Source organism: Blastomyces gilchristii (genome assembly GCF_000003855.2).
Source record: "Blastomyces gilchristii SLH14081 genomic scaffold supercont1.8, whole genome shotgun sequence".
Classification (NCBI taxonomy): domain Eukaryota; kingdom Fungi; phylum Ascomycota; class Eurotiomycetes; order Onygenales; family Ajellomycetaceae; genus Blastomyces; species Blastomyces gilchristii.
Genome location: NW_003101675.1, coordinates 164,724 through 186,524, shown reverse-complemented (window position 1 = coordinate 186,524; position 21,801 = coordinate 164,724). Strand labels below are relative to the sequence as shown.

General features: G+C 46.2%; 9 protein-coding genes across 9 annotated transcripts; 4 read left to right on the top strand and 5 right to left on the bottom strand.

Annotated features, from left to right (window-relative positions):
- Positions 1–16: 16 nt before the first annotated feature.
- On the bottom strand, positions 17–2,549 carry BDBG_04821 (mitochondrial carrier protein). The gene is made up of 5 exons (XM_002624911.2): positions 1,718–2,549; positions 1,307–1,627; positions 971–1,246; positions 768–904; positions 17–711 (listed from the first exon to the last, which is right to left on the bottom strand). The coding sequence occupies exons 1-5, from the start codon at positions 1,808–1,810 to the stop codon at positions 480–482; spliced, it is 1,059 nt and encodes a 352-aa protein (XP_002624957.1). The 5' UTR covers positions 1,811–2,549; the 3' UTR covers positions 17–479.
- On the top strand, positions 2,546–5,714 carry BDBG_04820 (uncharacterized protein). Its single transcript, XM_002624910.2, has 5 exons — positions 2,546–3,113; positions 3,479–3,535; positions 3,611–3,710; positions 3,765–4,056; positions 4,130–5,714. The coding sequence occupies exons 1-5, from the start codon at positions 3,031–3,033 to the stop codon at positions 4,180–4,182; spliced, it is 585 nt and encodes a 194-aa protein (XP_002624956.1). The 5' UTR covers positions 2,546–3,030; the 3' UTR covers positions 4,183–5,714.
- BDBG_04819 (fimbrin) lies at positions 4,635–7,841 on the bottom strand. Its single transcript, XM_002624909.2, has 5 exons — positions 7,489–7,841; positions 7,204–7,414; positions 6,444–7,123; positions 5,399–6,381; positions 4,635–5,295 (listed from the first exon to the last, which is right to left on the bottom strand). Exons 1-5 carry the CDS (start codon positions 7,509–7,511, stop codon positions 5,264–5,266), a joined length of 1,929 nt encoding a protein of 642 aa, XP_002624955.1. The 5' UTR covers positions 7,512–7,841; the 3' UTR covers positions 4,635–5,263.
- Positions 7,842–8,280: 439 nt separating this feature from the next.
- Positions 8,281–11,259, top strand: BDBG_04818 (DDHD domain-containing protein; the record flags this gene model as incomplete). Its single annotated transcript, XM_002624908.1, has 2 exons — positions 8,281–11,006; positions 11,106–11,259. 2 exons carry the CDS (start codon positions 8,281–8,283, stop codon positions 11,257–11,259), a joined length of 2,880 nt encoding a protein of 959 aa, XP_002624954.1.
- A 619-nt stretch (positions 11,260–11,878) lies between these two features.
- Positions 11,879–12,505, top strand: BDBG_04817 (uncharacterized protein; the record flags this gene model as incomplete). Its single annotated transcript, XM_031721850.1, has 3 exons — positions 11,879–11,906; positions 11,950–12,254; positions 12,371–12,505. 3 exons carry the CDS (start codon positions 11,879–11,881, stop codon positions 12,503–12,505), a joined length of 468 nt encoding a protein of 155 aa, XP_031578342.1.
- A 682-nt stretch (positions 12,506–13,187) lies between these two features.
- On the bottom strand, positions 13,188–14,578 carry BDBG_04816 (NADH dehydrogenase). The gene is made up of 3 exons (XM_002624906.2): positions 14,213–14,578; positions 13,647–14,137; positions 13,188–13,590 (listed from the first exon to the last, which is right to left on the bottom strand). The coding sequence occupies exons 1-3, from the start codon at positions 14,270–14,272 to the stop codon at positions 13,566–13,568; spliced, it is 576 nt and encodes a 191-aa protein (XP_002624952.1). The 5' UTR covers positions 14,273–14,578; the 3' UTR covers positions 13,188–13,565.
- Positions 14,579–14,975: 397 nt separating this feature from the next.
- On the bottom strand, positions 14,976–16,904 carry BDBG_04815 ([acyl-carrier-protein] S-malonyltransferase). The gene is made up of 2 exons (XM_031721849.1): positions 16,218–16,904; positions 14,976–16,170 (listed from the first exon to the last, which is right to left on the bottom strand). Exons 1-2 carry the CDS (start codon positions 16,390–16,392, stop codon positions 15,125–15,127), a joined length of 1,221 nt encoding a protein of 406 aa, XP_031578341.1. The 5' UTR covers positions 16,393–16,904; the 3' UTR covers positions 14,976–15,124.
- BDBG_04814 (PX domain-containing protein) lies at positions 15,139–20,356 on the top strand. The gene is made up of 4 exons (XM_031721848.1): positions 15,139–16,030; positions 16,100–17,338; positions 17,427–18,379; positions 18,453–20,356. Exons 2-4 carry the CDS (start codon positions 16,830–16,832, stop codon positions 19,979–19,981), a joined length of 2,991 nt encoding a protein of 996 aa, XP_031578340.1. The 5' UTR covers positions 15,139–16,030; positions 16,100–16,829; the 3' UTR covers positions 19,982–20,356.
- On the bottom strand, positions 20,111–21,689 carry BDBG_04813 (xaa-Pro dipeptidase; the record flags this gene model as incomplete). Its single annotated transcript, XM_002624903.2, has 3 exons — positions 20,111–20,317; positions 20,414–21,443; positions 21,520–21,689. 3 exons carry the CDS (start codon positions 21,687–21,689, stop codon positions 20,111–20,113), a joined length of 1,407 nt encoding a protein of 468 aa, XP_002624949.1.
- Positions 21,690–21,801: the final 112 nt, after the last annotated feature.

The window sequence follows — 21,801 nt, the reverse complement described above, 5'->3', positions numbered from 1 at the left end:
TTTTATTTTTCTTATTTTTATTTTTATTTTTTTATTTTTATTTTTTATTTTTTATTTTTATTTTTGGTATAAACCTAGGTACCTATATGCTGATATATGTACAACCCTTGCACTGTATTGATTAGCCGAACGACTTGTCTATGGAATTGGATTCAAAGACAATTCTTCATTTTTTCCCCTCTAAAACGATGTGGACTTCTAGCAATTCTTCAGCTCGTCAGATGCGAGAAGTATAAGGAAATCCGAGAAACAAAAAGTGAAAAGGTAAAAGAAAAATAAAGGAATAGACAGATGGAACACAGTGGGCCATCGAAGGGAAAAATTTTCTAACATGTATGGCATGATATCACAGTCAAGGAAATCTTTGACAGTCAAGCGGGTCCATAGGCGGCGCGGAGTGTTTATAACAATCGGTGTTTGACCAGGCATGCGAGGAGTGCATGTCGGGACCAGGTTGCCAATTCGCGCTTTGAGCCATTTTAATCACTATTATCTTCACCCAGCCCGACCAAAAAATCGCGCGTTAGTTCATAGCTGAGCCAACTGCTTGCCATGCTTGGTGCCACTTTAAGCAAGTTCGGTACAATTCCTTTATATAAGCCTCTGACTCCTTCTTGCTTTATGATAAGCCTCACCGCATCCCACACGGAGGTGTATTGGTACCCTAAACCTGACATGGTATTGACCTGGAATCTTCTTCGGAGGACATCACTGTAATGTTTAATTAGATAATATTTAAAAAGGTAAAAAGTAAAATTTCGCCTTACAATGGATATGTGCATGTTTGAGCAACGGCTCCTGATATAGCACCGGCTAGAAGCTTGCGGTAAGGGCTAGGGTTAAGGTCCCCTTCAGGGGTCAGATACTTTCGTACTGACTCATAAGTCATAAAATTCAATCCAACCTGTAAAAGAAGTTAGCGTTGACCATTGGGAGCAATGGGAAGTATTTCAGCGATTCAAACACTTACATAGGGAGCAACGCCCGCAATGGTGGGGATTATTCCACGGTAAAGAGCAAGGATGCCGCCCTCGGTCTTGTACATCGACCGCATTGTCTGGAATATTCCGGGTAACTTTTGTTCTGGTCCTTTGCGCAGTTCGCTAAACGACGCAGACTGTATCGAAAGTCGCGTTCTTACGATATCTAATGGATAAGTAAACGTGACAGACGTGATACCCGCCATACCTCCACATATTAAGCGACGTAAGGGAGTAAGTTCACCCCCAGGGGTTGGTTCAAAGAACTGAGATCCTTGTTAGCAAAATACACAGTAAACCCAGCAAATTCTGATTCTTAAGCTTACCCTTCTATAAAAACTGTAGCTTCCAAACTGTACAGCAGAGTAAGGCACTATGCGTATGCAATTTGTCCCATTGCCACGCATGTAACCTCTCCACCCTTCTTCTTTACCTATCTTGACCAAAGCCTTCCATATAGATAGTTTGTATTCCGTTCGGCCGACGCTCTGAATTTGAAGCAAAATCTTCAATCGCTCGAGAGGGGAAACTATCGTTCGAGACACCGCACCGGCAACCCCTCCTGCAATAAAAGCGGCGGTCACAGGTTCCGATAACTTGTCCCGAGTTTGTCTGAGGAGAGAAGTAGGCGGTTGCGGAAGAGTGTCCTAGTTGTATTGAGGAGATAGTTAACCCCAGGAAAACTGAAAGGTCGGAAACAACATGATGTTTCCAAAGAAGAGATGTAATATCCGTACCTCTATGCGCGACTTGGACTCGCCCGACGATAACGGTGTCATTTCCCTTTCCGAAGCTTCATTTCGAGCTGTATCTCTAGGACCGAGCCTCATGGTGAGGAACCCGCGTCAAGAACCCAGTACGGGTTGAGTCCCCGATCTCACAAACTAGCCAAAGCACGTTGGACGAGTAACTCGCTTCGCCTGAGTATCTTGGGAAAGCTCTTTCATCAGGCGGGGCCAAACATATATATATATAAAGAGAGACAGATCTGCAGATATGTACTAGTGGTTTGAAAGGCAGTACTCTGGCAATAGGAGTCTTAACACTGCACAGTCCATGGAAAAAGCATACACCGTGTGAAGCAGGTTTGGTACTTGAAACAATAAGCCGAGGGAAAGGTGGAGAGATCGAATGCTATATTTTCCAAAAGTTCTGTTTTCTCCCTTTCGCTCTCTTTTTATTCCTCATCAATCTGCCAAACGGGGGAGGCAGAGGCTAGGGTTGACCGATGGGGGTACGTCAACTGATCAGGTATGGAGATCGGCACACGAGGACGATGATATCAATTGCGACAAGAAGCCGCGAAGGTATTGCCGAGAGGACAGTGGTGCATTCGACTAGTGAGTGTAGCGGCAATCAACAGTATATGCAAGGCGCTCCAGCGACGACCCAGTTTTGCGCTGGCTTCGAATTCGGCGTTGGCTGACTGTTCGGGAATCTTGTTCTTAATTTTTTTCAACCAAGGTTTGTCGTTGTGACGGACACGTGACTGGGCGGCATTCCGAGAGGAACCAGCCAGCCTTTGTCTTGTCCCTGGCCGAGACGCTATATACAGTACGTACACTCTCGTATTGTATATATGTACAGGTACGGTACAGTACATGTACAGTACATTACATCCACGGATGCTGCTTGCGTACGAAATCGGTACGGTACTGTCATATATCTTGTATCAATAATACGTCTAACCCTCGGCAAATGCTGTAATATATTACGCGGACCAGGCGTATTGAGCATATTATTCGTATTACCAGCACGTCTGTTTTTGGCCCAAGCTCAAAACATTTTCTCTCGTCACCGTCGTCGTTCGTTTCTCGTCGTCTCTTCTTCTTCTATCTTCAACCTCACCATCCCCATCTCCATCCATCTCTCCTCCTATCTCATCACCATCTAGATATCCCTTCATCTCCATCACCTCTTTTTACTGTTTCTCTTTAAGCTGGTGCTTTTTCCATCCGCTTTGTTTGGTATTCTTTTATCTTTGTCGTTGCTAGGCTTTCTGCTTCCACTGTTTCCCCTTGCTGCTGTTGTTCAACTATCCCTTTTCACCATGTCTCGTGGCGGCACTACTCTCTATGTCACTGGTTTCGGCCACGGCACTCGAGCTCGAGAACTAGCCTACGAATTCGAACGGTATGTCCTATTCGTCGATCCTCCCCTGCCGATATCCTGCGGACGGTCCTCCCTCTTCTTCGTTCGTCTTGACTCGAAAAATTCGTGATACCGATGCTTCTACTCCTTCCTCCTCTCCCCCCCCTTTACCTGGCGCCCGACGCACGGCCTTACCGGCGCTTTTCTTCCTGAATAACTGTCCACCATGAAAATAATGATGATTCTTGGCATGGCTCCTCCTGAGTCTTAAAAAAAAAAAGAAGAAAAAAATCATATTTCTTGCATACCTTACCCGTTCTCTCATCCACTTTCCTCCACTTATCTCTATTCGCGATTACTTGCATCAAAGTATTTCATAGTGCAATTTGCTAACCCGCCTGATGAAGATATGGTCGGCTTGTTCGCTGCGATATCCCAGCTCCCCGTACCGCTTCTAGTCGCCTGTAAGTTCCTTCTTTCGCATCGAATGGCGGGAGACTGATCTCAATTGGCTTTGAATGACCTGACACTATCTATAGTTTTGCGTTTGTTGAGTACGAGAGCCGTCGCGATGCCGACGACGCCTATCATGAAATGCACAACAAACGTATCGGTAGGGACGACCTTCTAAAAATCGAGGTAATTAATCCCTGTTTGTCGATATTTTATCTAGTTCGAGCTAACAGTTATTAGTGGGCACGTACTCCTCCATCTGCGTCCTGGCGCTTTGATTCCGGCCGTGACCGCCGCCGAGACCGTACTCCCCCTCGCCGTCCCCGCTCTCCATCTCCCCGACGAGCTCGCGGAGAGTTCTCTCCCCGCAAAGATGACCGTCGCGACCGCGATTACGAGAGACGTGACCGCGACCGCTCGCGGAGTCCTGATGACCGGGACCGTGAGCGGGACCGGGATCGCGACATGAAGGATGATCGCGATAGGCGTGACGACGATCGCGAGAATGGAACGAATAGTGATGACAGGAAAGGTATGGGCTTATCAATCTTCAAAAAAAGATGAATCACTATTCTGATACATTTTTTGCTAACCGTATTCATCAGTACCCCTGGATTCTCCAACCCCTGCTCATGATGAGCTGGATACTGCTGAGTGAATCCGAGTTTTGCATCCCCTGATCAAGTAACATTTTCGCCCACCATTTTTTTGAAAAGTACAAATGATGGCGGTAATTTGCTCTGCAGTGAACCCCCCTTTTCGTCCTCGGCACTGGGAGCTATTTGCCTGGAAACCACACTTTAATAGGTAGCCCATTTGAAAGTCGCAGACTGTTTCGACAATCGGTATTTCCTCACAATATATCCAGATAATACACCCCTTGCAACCCCCTCTCTATCATTCCTCGGTTTTGTTTTTTAAAAAAGAATGTTTTGCCCATTTGCTTGGCTTCTGTTTTTGTTTTCTGTTTCCTGTTTACTTTGTCACTCGAAGTGTGCTTGCTATGAGAGGGTAATGCCGATTTCTATTAACAGGGGTTCATTGTTCTGGTGAAATCAACGAAAGCTACCATTGTGCTCTCTCAAAAGCCTGCCCCACTTGTGGGAAGTTCAGCACTTTGTTTTCGTAAATTTCTCCTGGGCAGCTTGCTGGTTTGGAAACGCCCACCAGTGAGTTGCTTGCCACTATTGACTTTCTAGTTCACAGATAGCTCCATAATTTGAAAAGTACGTTTTGTTTCTTCATGGTTGAAATAATATTTTAAATTCTCTGTTTCCAAGCTCATCAATGTCTACCTAGAGAGGAGCCTAATAAGGCCACCTTCATATTGCCAAAACAAACAACGTAGCTTTCTCCACCCAATTTGCCTTCCTCTTCATACAAAACGAATCATGTTAGAGCATAATTTCTTACTTTTGGACAGTAATATTGGTATCTAAGCTTGAAGAGAGCTTATGAGCTGGTAGGTTACCTACGGTAGTTGTCACGATGGGTCCCGAACCAATTAACCAATCAATGAGCCAGGAATGAGGAGACACGTTAAGGAAAGGAAGGGGTGAAGATAAAAACAAAAAAAAAAAAAAAAAAAAAAAAAAAAAAAAAAAGGAGAAAAGACTTGATGTTGGGGAAAGTTAAAAGGAGGGGGTGTGTTCTCGCAGGAGAGCAAGTATCTAGCCGGCCATACATATGGGTCCATAACAGCCTCCCGGGACATTTTCGTTCATGTTGCAATCTCTTTCCTACATTTTCTCGTACGTAGCCATCAAAGAGCCTGGGAAACGAAAGAATATTAGCAATTAAACCTGACATCATATACTGGAGAGGAGACAACTTATACAACAAGGGTAAATTAAGGGGGAGATATGTCAACATACCAATAAAAGTGGTAACCAGTCGGGAGCGAACTTGGCAAATATCTTCGGGAACAAGCCAGATGGTCGCGCCCATCTTTCGTGCAATACTGATACTCAATTTCGCGTTTGCGTACGCATCTTCATCTGTACGTCCAGGGGTAACCAGGTCGTAGTCTACATAGTTGCTCTTCATTCCGTTGAGGACATCAAGCAAGAAAATACCAGTTCCTATTGCTTGGTCCTTGAAACTACGGATGGTCGAACCCTTGCCCCCAGCGCGTGACATGTCATTTGCCCATTTGATCATCTCACTGTCGGTGATCTCACGCTTACCCATTCTCTGCGCGAGTGAGGATAGTGTGTTGGTGATATCCTTGCGCATGAGCTGCCATACAAGCCCGAGGGTCAGTGTCCGCTGGCCGTCAGTAATATCGGCTCCCTGGATGCCAACAAGGGAAAAGTGGTTTTGTTTTCCTAGTTCAATGGCATAGTTTGTATTCTCCACAGCTTTAAACCGCATGAGCTCGCCCCCGGAAGTAGGGAGTTTGTTGACATGTCTCCAGTTAACGCTTCCTGGGATAACTTTATCATAAGCTTGCAGGAGGATTGTTCCATCGCGAAGGTCGTCGAATAACGAGTTGACAGCTGGTTGTACATCCAGAGAATTCAACCAAAGAGTGAAAACACGGGCTTCACGCTCACCCTCGGCATCAAAATCTTCGACTTCAAGCTTTTCTTCCTCTGTAATAGGGTCTAGGCCTGGATGTGTGTTGAATAGGTTTGCCACGAAAGCAAGGTTGAGTTTCGGGTTGCCTGCTACTAGAGAAGTTGGGGTCAAAAACTTGCGGCATTCGAGGAGGTCTGCATTTTCCAAGACCTGATTTGCTCGCTGGAGTAAGTCGCGAGTTTGGAGAGGTGCGCGGGAGCAGATATCTGGAGCTAACTGGTTGAGAAGGATCGTATAATTTTCTCCATCCTTGACGTCGTTTGAGAAGTTGTTGACTCTGAATTGTTTTTATCTACTATTAGCGGTGGCATAGAAAGTCTACTTCCAACAGGTACATACCTCCTGTCCCACTTAGCATTCTTCAGATGGTAATTGAACCATCGCAACAAAATTTGTTCGGGTGGAAGCCGGAGAAACTGTTCCAGAGTCTCATCATCTTCCAAAAGCCTGTAGAGTTCGGGGTGAAGCTTGATATCGATTTTTCCGAGAAGGCCTCTGCGAATAACCTGCCAGATCAAGCCTAATATGAGGTGCTCTCGAACTTCGATGATATCACCGCTACCAATATTGACAACGGAGCAGCCAATGCCTTTAGCGGAGTTAATGACGACATTGTTGTTTTCGGTCATATGGAAAGCGTTTAACTGCTTTATTTTCTTGCCTGGGCGGTTCAATACTCGTTCATCAATGGTATCGGGAACGCTGTCATTGATCAATTTGGCGAGCACTAGGCCGTCTTTACATTCGTCGAACATCTCGAAGGTGTCAGTTGGGAACGGAAGGAGGTGGCCAATATCGGGATCACCGGCAAGGACTGCGTTGATATGTCGTGTGAATTCAGTCCGTTCGTCTTCATTGATGGTGTGGGTGACATTCGCAGAGGAGCCTTGAACATGAATCTTCCCCCCGATACTCCCCTTGGACACATGGCGGGCACGGGTTGGGCCCGTGGGAGTTGGTGCTGGACCAGCAGAACGTTGGGATGGCGCGGATGAAGTATCGCGGAGTTTTGCTATCAGCTACAATGCAAAATAAATGTTAGCCCCTCAATGTGGACTCTAGAGAAGAGGGAATATGCGAGTTGTTTGGGCGGAGGTACATCAACATAGTCCTCGAGCTCAACGCGCCTCGAGCTGTCCAGCTCGACCTGCTTCAAGGCCTGACGAACAACATCGTATGGCTGTCTTTCAGATTGCTGGGTTGCTTTAATAGCCGTAGCCTCGTCAAGATAGCCCTTGTCATCCACATCTAGACGCCGGAAAGCATCCTGGAGAGAAAATATTTCGCTCTGTTGGAACTGGGGATATTTCCTGAAATTGGTTGAAAAATATTCATTAGCGCCTAGGAGGTCCATTCAATCTGCACCAACACTAGTATATCATACTTTTGGAGTTTTATGACGTTCATCGCGGCAGTAGAACGAGGCGACTCTGGTTGAGGGTAGGGAGCTTTTGCGTTGGCGGGGTAGATGTATGAACAAAGGCGAGTCTGGCGACTCGAAAGCTAAAGAACCACAATCGATAGTAGGTCTGTTGTAGATAGAGAAGCGCAGGCCTCGCTCGTGGAAATTGGAAGCACAACGCGGCAGTTAGTACAATGGATGGGTATATATATCTCTCTGGCGTGGTGGTTGCAGCAGTTGAAATTGCAACGCAGCGTCAACTAGGTGGGATGGGGCTGAGGCCGCGTATCATAAAGCTTGTATTGGGCGATACCACAGCAGGCAGCAGCATTCCGTGTCGTATCGCCGTATTTTACGACTGCCATACATCCGCCTACGTCATGAGCCGAAACCAACAACCATTTTTATACTCAGTAGGAATGACAACAAATATGTTCTTATTATCTAAGAGACATATCCAGACAGTGCGCGTTCAAGCTGGAGGCAACTGTTTTTAATCAAGGACTTCAGTTTACGTATACACCACGAGTTGGCTACTGTATCATACCATACCGTTCTTTGTGCTTATGGTTTGAGGGTACAGCTCTCGACTTTTTTCCAACACCGCGCCCCTTGATTGGAGATATCAGACAAGGACCCTGACATTTGGCCTCATAGGCCAATATTTCCTCGAAACTGGCAAACTACTCTTGCTTACTCTTTCGTCGCTCGTTTCAACTCTGTCCTACTAGCTTCACACAGCTGCGAAAAACGATTTGGGGTCGTTGGGGACAGATGTCCAATTCTGACCCGCGGCCGGATTCTTTCCCCGCTGCCTCCTCACGCAATACATCACGAAGCCGAAGCGGAACACCCCAACCTGAAGGCTTGGAGGCTGAGAATGCAAAGCCATGTTTACAACGGTCGCAGGGTCGTGACCATACCGTATCCCAAGTCCATCGCATCAGTGCAGCTCGCTATCCAAGAGATTGCCCCCCACTAAAAACTAGGTGGTTCTATGCGGTTGATACTCCAAAGTCGAAACCGTCGTTTTGGGGCAAGGAGGCAGTTGCTCCTAAATCTCAGGGAGCTCCTAAAAAATTTGTTCCTTTTTCGATACGAGATTCTCAGTCTATTGAAGCTGCCTTTCAGGATCTTGCGGATCGAGAAGATGCTGCGGAATCATCCAAATTGAGGGATACCCCCAGGGATCCTTCTTCGCAGACTGTCAAGGTTCCCGTCAATGAAGATTACTTATTCGATGTCGACGTTCAGAAGAGGGAACTTGGCCCTGCCTATTGGCAAGGCCCGATATACGAGGTTAGACGTGGTTCTTGGTTCTTTCAGGAAGGCTCAAATCTCCGTCCGTGCGATGAAAATCTTGCAACTCAGTTGGAGGAAGGTTATTTGAAAGTAAAACCATGGAATATCCAACGAAAGCGCTCATCGAGCAACCCGTTAGCGAGCAATGTGTCCTTGTCTTCCAAAGACCCCAGAAACGCAGGGTCACTGAACTCCAATGCGGACCAAGTCAACAAAGAAGGTCCGTCTCATGTAGCAGCGGGGGCGGCTTCATCCGCATCTAAGACTATGAATGAAACATATCGCCTTTTTGGGTCCTACATGAACAATACAGTGGCATACCAGGATGAATCTACAGCATGGCTTATGTCCGATGATTTTGTATCGAGGATGAGCAATACCGTATATCAGCGGCTCGGTGCAACCGCAGGGTCAAAAGTCGTTCGCGGATATTCGGAAAGCAAAAAAGTGAAAGAACTAGCAGACGGGAAAGCCGCCGAGTTAACACCCAAAAACCCGACTAAGTCCATTAAAAGACAATCAGCTCCTCCTGACTCTTTGTCTTCACCACTTGCCCCAGATGATAATGGTCAGGATCAGCCACTTGCCGCCTTGGAGCGCCAAAGAAGCCCACTTGAGCGTCAGATGTCATCTTTGACTGGAGAGCGACAGGACGATGACCAAATAAAAGAACTCGAAGAACAGGCGCGGAAACAGGAAGAAAAAGAGATGGTAGATTCAGGAGAAGTGGAAGGCGAAGAAGAGGACAGAGAAATTGATCATCTCATTCTTGTCACTCATGGGATTGGTCAAAGATTGGGACTGCGTTTGGACAGTATTAATTTCGTGCACGACGTCAATGTCCTTAGGAAGACCATGAAAAGCGTGTACGCCGCATCAACTGATTTGCAGGCTCTTAACTCACAAGTCGACTCCGAGCTCAAAAATTGTCGTGTCCAAGTCCTCCCCGTATGCTGGAGACATTTACTTGACTTTCCAAAACAAGGACTCAAACAGCACCGCAAGGAGCTCGACCTTGCTGACGCTGATAAAATGGCAGCCGAAGATGAGCACTATCCCAGTTTGGCCGACATAACATTAGAAGGGGTCCCTGCTGTTCGGAATCTGATTACAGATCTGGCTATGGATGTTCTGCTTTACCAGAGTGCATATCGAGAGCATATTGCCGGTATCGTGCAAAGGGAATGTAATCGCATATATAAACTTTTCAAGGACCGCAATCCAACGTTTAAAGGTTCTGTCAGTCTCTGCGGTCATTCCCTGGGTAGTGCAATACTTTTCGATATCCTCTGCCACCAGCCAAGTGATTCAGGACACACGAAGCCCCCTAGTCGGGATTCTAAACGTGCTAAAATCAGAACAGCTGAAAATCGCCAATCAGAAGCCTTCCTCTTGGATTTCGAATGTGCTGATTTCTTTTGCCTCGGATCTCCGATTGCCCTTTTCCAGATGCTGAAAGGGAAAACTATTGCCGGAAGGGACTTGAAAAGCTCAAAGTTTTCTCGCCAATCATACAAACCTACAGACTCTCATAATATTTCAACAGGGACGTCCATAACAGACTCGACCGGATCCCCTTGTTTTCCCAACTCAGTCTCGTCACCTAAATGCAATCAACTGTTCAATATCTTCCATCCGTCTGACCCTATTAGTTACCGCATTGAACCCTTGATATCCCCAGCAATGGCTGCGCTGAAACCTCAACCGCTGCCATACGTCAAACGGACAATATGGAGTACATCAGGTCAGAGCCTCACCAATATCAGTACTCGCGTGGGTCAGAGTGTCGGATCCCTCTGGTCCCAATTTGCTTCCGGTGTTGCAAGCAGCTTTCTGAACCGCAGTTTGGGCTTGAGTGACGGATCAACACAGCCGCAATCAGCTGCTGGAGGTCCATTAAAAATAGCTGGCTTAGGTAGCGACTCGGACAACGAGAAATCGCTCGCGGCTAGTGGGGAAGTGGTGACCAACGAACCGAGCCGATCCCAGAAATACCCGACGCTCATCGATGCGAATATCGAAACATTATATGATGGGTTCCAGAAAACTAGGAGCTCACCGACCGACATAGCTAGTGGGTCGGAGTCATCAACAATTGAAGATATCGAGGCTGAAAATCGCGCGCGCAAGATAAGGTATGAGGAGGCGAAAGTGCGCGCTTTGAATTCTAATGGCCGGGTGGACTACAGTATACAAGAGTACGTTTTAAACCACTGCCTTATGTATTCATGTGATATATTCATGGTTTTGTCTTTTTAATATTTTTAACACAGGCTAACCTAAGCACGATGATATAGAGGAGCGTTTGATATATCGCTTATTGCCAGCATTGCCAGCCATCTTTCCTACTGGGCTGATGAGGATGTAAGCCACTTTATCATGTCGCAAATGCTGTCAAGAACGCGCAAGGAGCGCCGAGATGGTAAAACCACCCCTCTTTGCGAGCGATGATGTCGAATCCAGGGGCCGTCCGATGAGATCATTGGATGTGATATGATTGCCCCTGGCAAACAACCTACCCAGTAATCATGTTAAGAAAGCGTGAATGCCTGATATGGACATAGGTGTTCAAAACCTGAAATCTACTATGTATCCACTTTCGACCCTCTTCTGAGTAGCTGCGGAATACCAGATTTAACTAGATATCCATCTACATGTCGCATTAAGTTATGCCATAGGCGGATTGGATATAGATGATAAATATCGTAGCATAAAGCCTATTCGTATTTCAAATATGCCTAGTTTTATGGAATGAGACAGCGATTCCAGTAAAGCTCCACATTGTTGACTGGAATTTTGCTTCCCCCCCCCAAACGTTTTGCGGGTGTCATAACGACGTCATCATTTCCATTCAACCTCCTTCGCCGTCTCCCCTCATAAAGTCAACAACTCCCTCTTCTAGCACCATTTCTTTTTTTGCCTTCAGCTTTCAGTTTACTATTTAAATACTTCGAGGATAGCTAAATGCTGGAATTGATACTCTTGACCATTTAAATAATAAACAGCTCTGTACAAGAGCAATATCTCCCACTTGAACCGCACGTACATTCGAAAACATGGCCACTCTTCAATGTACGTCAGCTTACCTGCCCAACCTCGTTGTCTCAATCACCTCCACTAACATGCACATCTAACCTCCAGATCTCCCCACCGTCAAACCATCTGCCATTGCCCTGGGCACTATCTTCAATCATGTTGCATCCTTGGGTGTCCTAACCCCAGTGTTCGGTGATACCTACCATCGCGCACAGGCCGCCAACTCAAAAGAGGAATTCTTCAAGTCCAAGGAAGCTGCTTCTGCCGCAGCAGCATGGAGCAGTTCTTTGATTGGCAGCGCCGTGCAGAGCTATGGAGTTGGCGCGTTGATCAATGCCACAGGCACATTGAGTTATAAGGGAGCTGCTTACCTGGGAAGCTTGATTTTCTTTGCCAGTGCAGCGCCTAGTGTAAGTAGTATTCTATTTTCTGATTTGTTTGGATGATCGATTCAGTCCAAGCCTAAATAAGGGCTCTGGTTGGGGGAAGATTAATTGAATCATGGCTAACTCTGATTGATTTGCAGTTTATCTCACAGGTTGTTACGGAGCGAAGGCCAATGGATACTGTTGCAGTTGGCGTCCTGACAAGAGTCCTGGAGACTGTTGGGTTGAGCTTGTTCCTCACCTGGTGGGGAACGAGAACTAATCCCTTCGATTAGGGATAACTGGTACATGGCGGACGTATTCGACTGTACCAGGATTTGTCAGGAAGGTAGGGAGGATATGAGGAAGAAGAATGGGAAGGGATGTCGAATTTGTATATGTGATTCGCTATGTATAAATGGATGTGCGTTTGATTGTTCTCTGTACAGCCATAAGAACTGGAAGGTAAAAACATATCATATGATGTCTGCATCTACTTGGAGATAACTTCTTGGAGTGATGCTCGAAGCTACGTTTCTTTATGCGCTGGTCCTTTACTATTAATGAAAGTCATAATAAAAAAAGTTTAAATAATTGGAATGCTTTTTCTGGTAGGAGTTTGACTGAATATTTTTTCTGAGTATATTGGTGTTTCCATTCCTATCTATGCATACACCTCGGTCCCCTAGAAAATCTTTGAAAGTGACTGTCTGAGAAAAGGAGGGGAAGGGTGGCAATGGTGAGCGGGGGAAATTGGGAACTTTTTTTAGGTACCAAATGCAATCCAGAGAGTGGTGGAGCTATTTTGCTACATGACTATATGTAAGGAAGACCAACAATCCCTATTATAGAATTTCCATACCGTATATGGCGTTGCGGACAGTGGTTAATAATCTATGGAATTACCTACAAATAACAGGAGAAACAGTCACTAAAGTGCCGAGAAGAGGCTTTAAGAGTTCTATGATGACTTTTCGAGGAGAGAGTTTGTTCTTCTAATGGCTCCTCCAACCCTGACAGTTGATTCTCTTCTTTTCTTGACTGTAATCTGATACGTGATATTTAGACACATAAATCAATATATGTTTGGTCTACTAGTTTCGAATGCCTCTAGCCCCAATGGAAAGCATGGGAACTTTGAACCTAGTTTCCTGGCAAATCGAGGTCTATATCAAAACGGCTCCGGCACCACGTTCGGATAAGTATTGGAATCTACACCTACATATCTCCCAAGGGAGATGTATCTTGCAGTTGATACGAAATGTTCATTCAAATCACAAGAATAAGCTTAACGAAAAGAAATCTGTACATTTGCCTCTATGAGATGAAAACTAAACTGGCTCTGGTACGGAAAAATTACACGAAAGTACGGCATGGATAACTTTGATGCAATGTTAGCTATACATCACAGCAATTGTCATTCATAGGGCACCTTACCTCGACGGATAGCCATGTTCAGTGCCTAGCTCATACCTCGATGCCGGGTTTAAGTTCGGAGCCATAGGCGGGAGTCCCTGTGAGTCTAGCACACCCTGAACATTCTTTTCCTTCTCGAAGAATGCAGCTAACCCGTGTGCCTCTCCTTTTTGCCTAACTTCCACAAGCTGCTGGGCGCCCGCGTCTCCGATCTGAAGAACGTCTGCTTTAGGAGACGCCTCACTTCCAACAGTAAGAAGTCCTACAACATCCGCCTGCCTCAGTACGCTTGGGCGGGCGTAATTTCGTCGTCCATCTCGTTTCCAGTATGGGTTGTCAGCAATATCGCCAGCGGGCAGCGTGACAGGGTCATCGTAGGATTGTGGTGCGAGTGCGCCTGGGGTGGGGTTTCGGAATTGAGGGTTCAATGGAACACCATTTGATCTGTTAGGGTCGACGGCTAAAAACCGACGAATGCGTTCCCAAACGCCGGTAGATTGAAGAGTGTATTTCTGTTGAATTCAGAGAATCTTAGAAATCAGCATGATTTGACGGAAGGGAGACGAGGGCAGGATGTATTTTGGTACCTGGTTAACGGGGATAGCATTGGCAGACTTTGCCGCTCTCAATACCTGGGTCGACCGCATCCCAATGTAGCTGTCGATAGTCAATACAATTCAAACCCGGCAACGTCGAGATTAACTAGATTGGGAGTTTCTCTAGATATCTCTCACCGGAGTTGGGCAAGATGGGAAGGTCGGAGCCGATCTTGGCGATGCTTATGTCAGCTAACAGGAAATCATAATTCCGGGAGGCGGTTCCCATGGCATGGATATAATATTAATATTTCACGCTACTCTATACAGAGTAAGTACGGAGTACGGAGGACGGAGTACTATATAAAATTTAATGTGGATATAGATCTTTCAAAACTAGCTTCTAATTGATTCAGCCTGAAAAGAGAAAGAGAGTTTTCTTGCCCTAGGTGGTTTTCCTGAAGTTAAGCCACTCCATCAACCAGGACTCAAATACAAGCTCTTCTGCAGTGAGCCTTTTGAATTTCAGAAATCTCTTTTTGTTTTCTCTCTGAAGATCTTCTACAAGTGTTGTTCAAGAAAGATGTCACAGAGGAGCTCAAAATCTCTTCATTGATTTTGAATGTTTTGTTAATATTAGTGTAAAATATGAGACCTGTTGACTCACTATATAGATTTGAATATAGATTCACTAACTATTCTTGAGATATGCATGTGAGTTGTGTATAGCTAATTTGATTCTTTAAAAATAGAAAAGTATATGCTCTCTGTTTACATATAAATAAATACTCATTGAATCAAGAGCTTTTCAATGAATCTATTGACAGGTTTTTTATTCAAAAAATTGAGTAATTTTGTGTGAAAAAGCCGATTCTGGTAATTCTGGTTATTTTTTTTTTAATTATTTTTTTTTTAATTATTATTATTATATTATAATAGCACTTCTCTATATATTATTGATATTCAATGTACTGTATTCTCATTACTTTTACTTAAGTCAGTAAGTACCTGCTCAATCTCTCTGGGGTCACAGATCGCCCACACTCCTCCACCTCGGGCAGAGACCTTTCCGACTTCCTTTCCCACAAGATTTCTTCCAACTTTGCCGGGACCGATACCAATCCACCGTTTCACCCCGCGTTCCTGATCAAGATATCGTATGCTATCCCACCACCTTACAGTCTCCACACACTGCCTTGAAAGGAGGTCTTTGAGATCTTCTTTTGAACGGAAGGGAACTGCGGATACGTTTGAAATGCAGGGGATCGATGCCGAAAACTTTATTTCCACATGCTCAAGAGCCTTTCGCATGTAGTCTGCTGCTGGTTTCATAACTGGGCTGTGAAACGGGCTCTCGCTCCTTAAGCGGACAGCTCTCGGATCATGACCCGAAAACTGCCGAAGCTGTATCAACAGATGCTTAATCCGCTCGATGCTACCGCTGAGTACAATTTGGTTTTTAGAGTTGACATTTGCAATTGAAACTTGTTGCATTGGCGATAGCTCGTAGTTGCCCTCGTCGTTTGACCACCGAGAGCCATGGTCTAAGAATTCCTGGATTGTTGTAATCAAGTCTGCCAACCGATCAGGCTCACAGACGAGCGCCACCATCCCATAAGTTTCCCCGGTCAGTTTTCCTGCGTCAGCGGTGCATTGAGCCATCATCTCTGCCCTGCGTCGAACCATCTTGAGAGCTGGCCCAAATCCTATATAACCCCCAGCCACCAAAGCAGCGTACTCTCCAAGGCTATGGCCCAACGCAACATCGATCTGTGTGCTTGTATCGAAGCCAAAATGTTCCTGGAGAACGCGAAGGATCAATATCGACGTCGCCATGATTGCAGGTTGAGAATTCTCAGTCTTGTTTAGGTTCGAGTTTGGCCCGTCCGAGATAATCGTCGAGAGCCGAACGTTAAGAGTGCTATCCATTTCTTCTAGAAACGGCTTCACGGTGGATGGGAAAGCGTCCAACCACGGGGTAGTCATTCCCACTCGTTGAACGCCATGGCCTATCGAGATTTAGCATTGATTAACGGAGGATGGGCGGAGTGCAAACCAGGAAAAAATAGTGCCGTGTGAAGAGACACTGAAAACCCAATAGGGAATCTAGATTTGACCGCTGGATCGGCCCATGATACATGATGACCATAAACCGAAGGAGAGTGGCATCGTGGGAGCTTGGTCTGGCTGCGAGTCGCTAGTCGAAATGAACTAAATAACGGGGACACCATGAATGATGAGATATGTGATATGGAGGCTTGACCATCTGGTTGACCAACAAAGAATATCTCAGGCAACAAGACTTTTGCGTTGGAAGGTTGCGCTGGATTGTGAACTTTTAAACCCGAGCGAGTTGATATAGCGAGCAAGAGCGCGGCGGGGAAAACATATATACATATGATACATACGATACGCGTTGGTCATACAATGATACCAGGAAAGAGTGCTTATTTAAATACTGTATGGCACGAAAACGTTACCATACCATACTCTGTACAGCTCTGTACTTGTACCAATGCTACCGGCTGCTCACTGGGGATTGGATTGTTCCAACCCCCGCGGCTTTTAATAAACGGCTCTGGTTGGGATTGATTATTTGACAACTATCTCATCGCCATCACAGCAATGCAGTGAGTAGTGTCGCGCCGTTGGCGAATCCTTTGGGATAATGGATGAGTCTCAACCAAAAGAGATGACAAGTCGTGTCAGAGATTCTGCAGAGCGTACAATTGATGCCACGAGTACCTCTCCTTCTACTATGGTCGGACATAGCCCTCTCATTGATCAATGCTTGCAATTTCTCTCGTCCGCTAACAATGCCACTTTGGCTACTTTGGGTGGAGTCGTCTTTGCGACTATATATTTCGTGTTCGGAAAACTTAGCCTGGTGCTATTTGGGGCTGTCGCCGGTGCCGGGCTGCATGCATTATGGGAGGACCACAAAGACTGTGGGGATGGATCGGTGAATTCAAGGCCCTCGAAAAGGAAGCGGGAGTTGGCCATCGAAGTGGCGAATAGACTGCTGAGTTGGGAAGAATCGAGGACTGGTGATAAACCAAGCACAGGAGCGAGTGATATTGATATATCAATTCCCACGTTGGATTATTCCGGATTCCAGCCCGCAACGGCAGCAGCTTTGCATGCGTTGACTGATGCCGTCATTCGAGATTACGTCCAGTGAGTACAATGTTTTTTTCTTTTTCCTTTTTCCTTTTTATTTATTTATTTCATTCGCGACCTTCGCGGACTAACTAAGAAACTGTAGATGGTGGTATGGGCCTCTACTATCATCAGAACAGACGTTTCCACAGTCCTGCCGTTTGAGCCTTTCACGTTTTATTATTTCCATATCCTCTCACCTCTCGCGGAAAAGACCGGCAGATATTTTCCTTCATTTTGTCACCAATGCATCGTCTATCATTATCGTATTCTTAAACGAACTCTCATCTGCCTTGGAATCCACTTCCCACACCCCAATCTCTACAGCAGATGCAATTTCATCCTACCTGAATGAATACCCTGAAAGTAATCTAGCGAATGTTTTATCAACAAGCCAACAGCATGCGAAGCTCAGGCTCGTCGCGTCCGACGTCCTACAAACGTTTCTACAGCCCGGTTTGTACGAGTGTGAACCGGTTCGAATCTTTCTTTGCGAAATATTATCAGGTGTCATCCTAGAAAGCATAATCGACAATTGTTCAAAACCAGAATGGATCAATGGCTGGATTGTGCATATCCTGGAGGAAGGAGAGCCAGAATTGATGAATGCAATTGATATTGGGGTTGACAGAGCCCGACAGGATCAGATGGAGGCATTCTCTGCCAACTCTCTGGCGGATAGTAGCAATATAGCTGAACATCCTATAAACGAGCGGATTGTCCCTGACAATTCGCGAACAAGTCTGCAAAACGAACGATTGACCAAGGCACAGATTGAGATGGAAGAGGCGGTTAGGGAAGCGAAGCGCCTTAGTGCGATGATTGAACTCGGTAGTACCCCAAGGAGTGAGGAACAACCGTCTGCGATTGGGACTGATAGCGACATCGATATCGGCCTGGGAAGCTGCTCCTCTAAAACCCCTCACCCAGACGCAACTGCCTCCCCAAATGATGGCAATTGGAATAGTCATGTCCCCGCAAGACCTAGCCCATCAAGCAGCCCGAATGAACTTGGGGATTTACGAAACCCCACTGGGGAACTACGTTCGAGACAGGAAGGTAGGAATCAATACAACTACCGAACGATTTTGACCTGTCTTTTGAGCCTCGGATGCTAATTCTGATCTAATAGATTCTATTCAGACGATCCTTCTTGGTGCTTCCGTATCGATTTTCGATGACAGTTTCCCCAGCAACAACGGGACAATGCGTATGAAACCCACAGATGACTATTTGCTACAAATTGAACCCGCTAGCTCGCGTCATCCAGGCTGGGTAATTACGAGGAAGTACTCTGACTTCGAAGTTCTCCATGAGGTTTTACGACGCATTTCGGTTGTCTCTGGGGTATCCGATTTCGTAGAACAACACAAAGAACTGCCCACCTGGAAAGGTCAGCACCAGCCGGATCTGCGGCAGAGCCTTGAACGCTACCTTCAGCATGCCCTACGCTTTGAGCGGCTCGCTGGGTGCGAAGCTATGAAACGGTTTTTAGAAAAAGATCGAGGGATTGCGACATCATCTCCGAATGGGGCTGGGAAGACTGGATTTTCGTTTCCGAGCCAGGCAGTGTTTGAAAATATGGGCAAAGGGGTACTAGAAGCCCTGAGTAATGCTCCTAAAGGCGTAGCAGGGGGTGGAAAGGCTGTCCTCGAAGGCGTCACTGGGGTGTTTGGAACAGGAAGCGGCGTTAAGAAACGCTCAGTTGACTTGGGCTTCAGAGACAAGGTGGACTCGAAGTTAAGAATGTCCTCTGACGAGTTCGTTAATAAAATTACAATCAGTCAGGACGCTCGTAAGGCGCCAGGAGTGCATTTCCCCTTACCTTCGGATACGGAACATTCCACCCCTCTTGACTCTGACTCGAATGAAAATGGGTTCGAGAAACCTGTGACTTGTATGACGCACAATCAGGAGGCAGAGCCAACTTTCAAAAGACCTGTCGTGGATCAATTATCCCCTTCTCTTGCTACGGAACAGGCCGACGAGAATCAACAAAATGGACCCATCGTGGGTGAAAATCACCTTCAAGAAACCAAGACCGTATCGTCCCCCTTAGCTGGACAAGCAAGCGACGTTGAGGGCAATACGGCCGGCCACTCTGAAGTAGATATGGAATCTTCGAAATCTCAAATTAAGCCTAGCTCAAACGAAGTGAGGGTTTTGCCTCTCTCAGAAGAAGAGACCGGTGTCGCAGTGGAGCTGTTGTTTGCTGTCATCAACGAATTATATTCGTTGTCTTCCGCTTGGGGAATTAGAAAGAAATTGTTGAATGCGGCGAGGTCATTCTTGCTTCGGCCCGGGAATCCAAACATTGAGGGCATTCGCCGGCTCGTCCAGGAATCAATTATTGAATCTAATGCCGCGGATGATGCTCTGGCGGCGCACATCACTGCCATACGCGAAAATGCACTCCCAACCGAAGATGAGCTTAAATCGTGGCCTCCGCCACTGACTGATGATAAACAGGAGGAGCTCCGAATAAAGGCCCGAAAATTGCTAGTGACGAGAGGCATGCCACAGGCTCTGACGAGCATCATGGGTAACGCTGCAACCACAGAGGCACTTGGGCGTGTTTTTGATTCTCTTCAGGTAAAATCTGTTGCTAGAGGATTCATTTTTGCTCTACTGCTTCAGGCATTAAAGGCTATGATACAATAGATTGAATGCTGCATGCACTTAGATAGTTTGGTTTTGATTCACGAATTTTCGACGGTTAGAATTTTGGGATTGCTGTGTAGATAGATATACATGAATACCCTAATCAGACAAGACAAATTTGGCAGGCCATCATGGCCCTGCAGCGAGCTTCTCTATCTCCTCTGGAATTTTCGGGGCAGTTGTTAGGTTGTCATAGCCGTTTTGTGTGACGACAACGTTGTCTTCAAGGCGCACGCCGCCTACACTCCAGTACTTTTCAAGCACGTTGGCATCTATATACTTTCCCAACTCCGGAGACGCGAGATAAGGGTCGATGATGAAACGGCAAAAGTAGAGCTATCGAACATATATTAGCTTTCATTGAACCACTCACCAACAACACAAAGGGTGCTTATTGCTCCAATCGGAGGCCGTAGATATGGTATAACTTACCCCTGGTTCAACAGTCACAACGCCGCCACATGCTAAAACGCCCCTCAAACGTAGGTATTTGAACTTCGAGTCCTTATCCTCATAGTTTGGATTGCCTCCAGTATCATGAGTGTCCATGCCAAGGTAATGTCCTAAACCGTGAGGGAAAAAGGCAACGCTGATCCCTTTGTCGAACAACTCTTGCTCTGTACCACGCAGGATACCGAGCTTGAGTAGTCCGCGTATGGCGACACGGTGGGAATTCGAGTGTACATCTTCCCACATTACACCCGCTTTGATCATCGCCAAAGACGTCATTTGCATCTCCAGGACGATATCGTATATCTGTCGGGACTCTGCAGAAAATTTCCCTGAAAGGGGAAAAACCCGTGTGATATCGGCGCAGTAGTTCCGGTACTCTCCTCCAGCGTCGACTAACATGTTCAGCTTCTTCTCTCCAGTAGTTTTGTCAACTAAATCTTGGTCGTTCTTCTGGTAGTGCAAGGTAGCGCCATTTGTTCCGCCAGCAAAGATCGGATGATATGACTGCTCTCGGCAACCATAAGACATGCAAGTGGCAATGAAAGTGGCCTCCAGTTCTCGTTCGTTCATGGCAGATTTAGCAGCCTTGATAACGGCCACATGTGCTTTGGAAGATATTTCATTCGCGCGTCGGAGAAGAGCAATTTCATAATCGTCTTTAACAACACGAGCCTCCTCCGCAGCTCGTTTCAAAACATCAAAATCTGTTTCTTGGAAGGGTAAAAAGGTTATGTGCGGAGAAACTTGGTCAGATATTGCGAAAACCTTTGTGCCCTCCTTTGCCGAACAGTAATGTGCCAAACTAGCATTTACATCAGCCGTTGAGAGGACGGCGTCTACGTCGTATAGCTCCAACGCTTCATCGGGCGAAAGAGGCAACCCCGACCAGATGACCGAATCCTCATCAATGGGAGGAATGAAGAGGGTTAGATGGTCTTCTTCGATGTTATATGTGAGATACGAGTCAGGGAGAGGACAGCCTGATAAGTAGAAGAAGTTACGTCGCTGGCTGTGGGTGGGAGGTTAGTAAGCGACATTCATCAAAGATGGACAAGGGAAAATCCAAACAGTTTAAATTGACTTACCGGAATGGCATTTCACCATCATTGTCCTCAATCATCCGCGTCTTCTGGCTTTCGAGATAAATGACGCCAGCTTCGCCATGCCCAAGCTCTCTGATGCGAGCTGCGACGCGTTTTGCATGGTGCTTGGCCGGGTATTTGCCCGCAAGGATCTTATCGACAGATGCATCCATTTCCACTGATCTTGCAAAATAAACAACTGAGCTGCAAGGCAATGATCAATTCTTTTTCAGAGAGGAGCAGCAACAGTTTAATACTGTGGACACTGATTTATTCGGAGCGGGG